The 2,963-nt window shown below is 53.0% G+C and overlaps 1 protein-coding gene across 1 annotated transcript; it reads left to right on the top strand.

Moving 5' to 3' along the window:
* The first annotated feature begins 281 nt into the window (after positions 1-281).
* LOC144166441 (uncharacterized) lies at positions 282-996 on the top strand. The gene has a single exon (XM_077695963.1). It carries the CDS (start codon positions 502-504, stop codon positions 994-996), a length of 495 nt encoding a protein of 164 aa, XP_077552089.1. The 5' UTR covers positions 282-501.
* Positions 997-2,963: the final 1,967 nt, after the last annotated feature.

The following is a 2,963-nucleotide window of genomic DNA, read 5'->3' as shown; positions in this document are numbered from 1 at the left end:
CTTGCGCCGGCGCTTCGCGCATGCGGGCTGTGTTTCGACATGGTGTCAGAAGTGGGCGGTAGTCAACTATCTCTCTGAGGCCGGGTACAGCAGCGTTCCCAAGAAATGAAAAACAAGCCTGCAACGGTGATCCCGGCCCTTCAGCAGCCGCCACCGCTGGACTTTGACAAAACGTCACAGTGGCCGGCGTGGATCGACCACTTCGATGACTACCGCTTCGCCACAGCCCTCAACGAACGCTCCGGAGAAGCCCAATTGCGCACCCTACTTTATACAATGGGGCGCCAAGCACGCGAAGTCTTCTCTACGTTTGGGCTGACTGAAGAAGAAGCAAGAAGTTACGACGTAGTAAAGCAGAAGTTCGACAGTCACTTCATCAAAGAGCGCAACATTGTTTAAGAAAGCGCCTGTTTTCACAGACGTCAGCAACAGCCTCAAGAATCGGTGGACCAGTTCGCGACGGCACTTCATGTTCTTGCGGACCGTTGCGATTTCGGAGATATGAAGAAAAGGCTCATCCGGGACAAGTTCGTCGTCGGTCTTTATGACGCGCAACTGTCCGAGGCCCTACAGATGGACCCGCAGCTGACATTGGCATCGGCGTTGGCCAAGGCTCGTCTAAAGGAAACCGTGCGACAGCAGCAGCAGTGTCTTCGGCCGGAAGGTGTTCACTCCGGTAGCCCACCGGAACTTCAGGAACAGGGCACCAGTGTGGACGCCGTGATGCACCAGAAACGACCGCAACAAAACCAGGGACGGTGCTTCTACTGCGACGGCAACGCCCACCCGAGATCTGCGTGCCCGGCAAAATCTTCCAAGTGCCACAACTGTGGCAACAAAGGACATTTTGCCAAGGCCTGCCTCAAGAAAAGGGTGTCCTCGCAAAGAAAGGTACGCGTCTGCGCGGTCAGCAGCAGCAGTGTCTTCGGCCGGAAGGTGTTCATTCCGGTAGCCCACCGGAACTTCAGGAACAGGGCACCAGTGTGGACGCCGTGATGCACCAGAAACGACCGCAACAAAACCAGGGACGGTGCTTCTACTGCGACGGCAACGCCCACCCGAGGTCTGCGTGCCCGGCAAAATCTTCCAAGTGCCACAACTGTGGCAACAAAGGACATTTTGCCAAGGCCTGCCTCAAGAAAAGGGTGTCCTCGCAAAGAAAGGTACGCGTCTGCGCGGTCCAACCCGACACCGGGAAAACTTTTGTTGGGGCAATTGACGCGGACGGGAAAGCGCGCTATGTGCAAGTTACGATAAATGCAGTGCCAATTGTTGCTAAGGTGGATTCAGGTGCAGAAGTGTCTGTTTTACCGTCTACTTTTCCAGGGTTGCCCACACACCTTGATAAGGCGGATAAAGTGTTGCTGGGTGCCGGCGGCCATAAGCTGAATGTACTAGGCAAGTTTGTGGCTGAAAGTTCATGGAAAGCGTAAACTGTCCGTCGAACTTGCTATGTTGTAAGTAAGCCCACTACGTGACGTTCTTTTGGGGCTGCCAGCCTTGGAGGCCTTAGGCGTTGTGAAATTCGCCGACTCACTGACAGCAGATCAGGAGCGATACGAGGTACTTTTTCCGCATGCCGACTGTAGCCTAGGGACAATTCCAGGAGTGTACACTATCCGGCTACAACCTGGGGCTATCCCCCATGCCATAACAGTCCCGCGGAGAGTGCCGATTCCCCTCATGGGCAAGCTAAAGCAAGAGATCGAGAGACTAGTGCGCATGGGGATAATTAGAAAAGTAGACGGCCCCACTGAGTGGTGCGCCGGAATCGTGCTGGTCACGAAGCAGTCGGGAGAGCTAAGAGTGTGCGTAGACCTCACCAAGCTAAATAAGTGCGTTGTTCGTGAGCGCTTTACGTTGCTTTCGGTAGACCAAACTCTAGGATCTTTGGCAGGTGCTAAGTGGTTCTCCAAGCTTGATGCCTTCTCGGGGTTTCACCAAGTTCGTCTAAGTAAGGACTCCGAAGAGCTAACTATGTTCTTGACTCCTTTCGGGAGGTACTGTTTTACCAGACTTCCATTCGGAATAACGTCCGCTCCTGAATATTTTCAGAAAAGAATGTCCGAAATTCTATGTGGCCTGCCAGGCGTTGTCAACGTCATGGATGATGTCTTAGTGTTCGGCGAAACGAAAGCCCAGCATGATGAACGTTTAGCCCTGGTTCTGTCGCGCTTAGCTAGTTCCAACGTGACCCTGAACAAAGAAAAATGCGTGTTTGGTGTTATTGAAGTGCGATTTCTTGGACATATTTTGAAGGGGAACGGAATTGAGCCTGATCCAGCTAAGGTCAGTGCTATCAAGAATCTCAGCGCACCGAAAAGTGTCACTGAAGTAAGAAGCTTACTCGGCATGGCCAATCACTTGGGACGCTTTCTTCCTCATTTGGCACACACTACGGCCCCGATGCGTGCTCTTTTACGCAAAGATTGTGAGTGGGTATGGGGGTGCGACCAAGAAAAATCCCTCAATGACCTGAAAGAGCTAATTTGTTCGGCGAAGTGTATGGCCATGTATGAAGCAACGCTTCCAACAGTTCTGTCGGCGGACGCCTCCTCTTTCGGATTGGGAGCGGTTCTTTTTCAGACGCAGAAAACGGGTCACCGTAGGCAAATAGCTTTCGCGTCTCGCTCCCTTACAAACACCGAGCGACGATACTCTCAGATAGAAAAAGAAGCGCTGGCACTGACATGGCCTGCCGAAAGATTTGACGAGTACATACGTGGCCTCAATGTCGTCTTTGAAACGGATCACAAGCCTCTGGTGTCTCTATTGGGCCAGATGGCCATTGACGACATGCCGCCGCGAATTCAATGATTCCGGCTGCGCCTGATGCGATATCTGTTCAGTGTCCAGTACGTGCCGGGTAAATCGCTTATCACTTCCGACACACTATCACGGTCACCGGTGGCACTCGGCGATGGCGAAAAAACGTCGAGTGTATCAGACGTCACGGCCTATTC

This window comes from Haemaphysalis longicornis, unplaced genomic scaffold, assembly GCF_048455015.1.
Source record: "Haemaphysalis longicornis isolate Haplotype H1 unplaced genomic scaffold, Haemaphysalis longicornis Haplotype H1 scaffold_17, whole genome shotgun sequence".
Taxonomy (NCBI): domain Eukaryota; kingdom Metazoa; phylum Arthropoda; class Arachnida; order Ixodida; family Ixodidae; genus Haemaphysalis; species Haemaphysalis longicornis.
This window is presented reverse-complemented; position numbering and strand designations above follow the sequence as displayed.

Excerpts from the sequence above, each read along its gene's own strand:
- LOC144166441 (XM_077695963.1), top strand. The coding sequence starts at position 502 with ATGAAGAAAAGGCTCATCCGGGACAAGTTCGTCGTCGGTCTTTATGAC.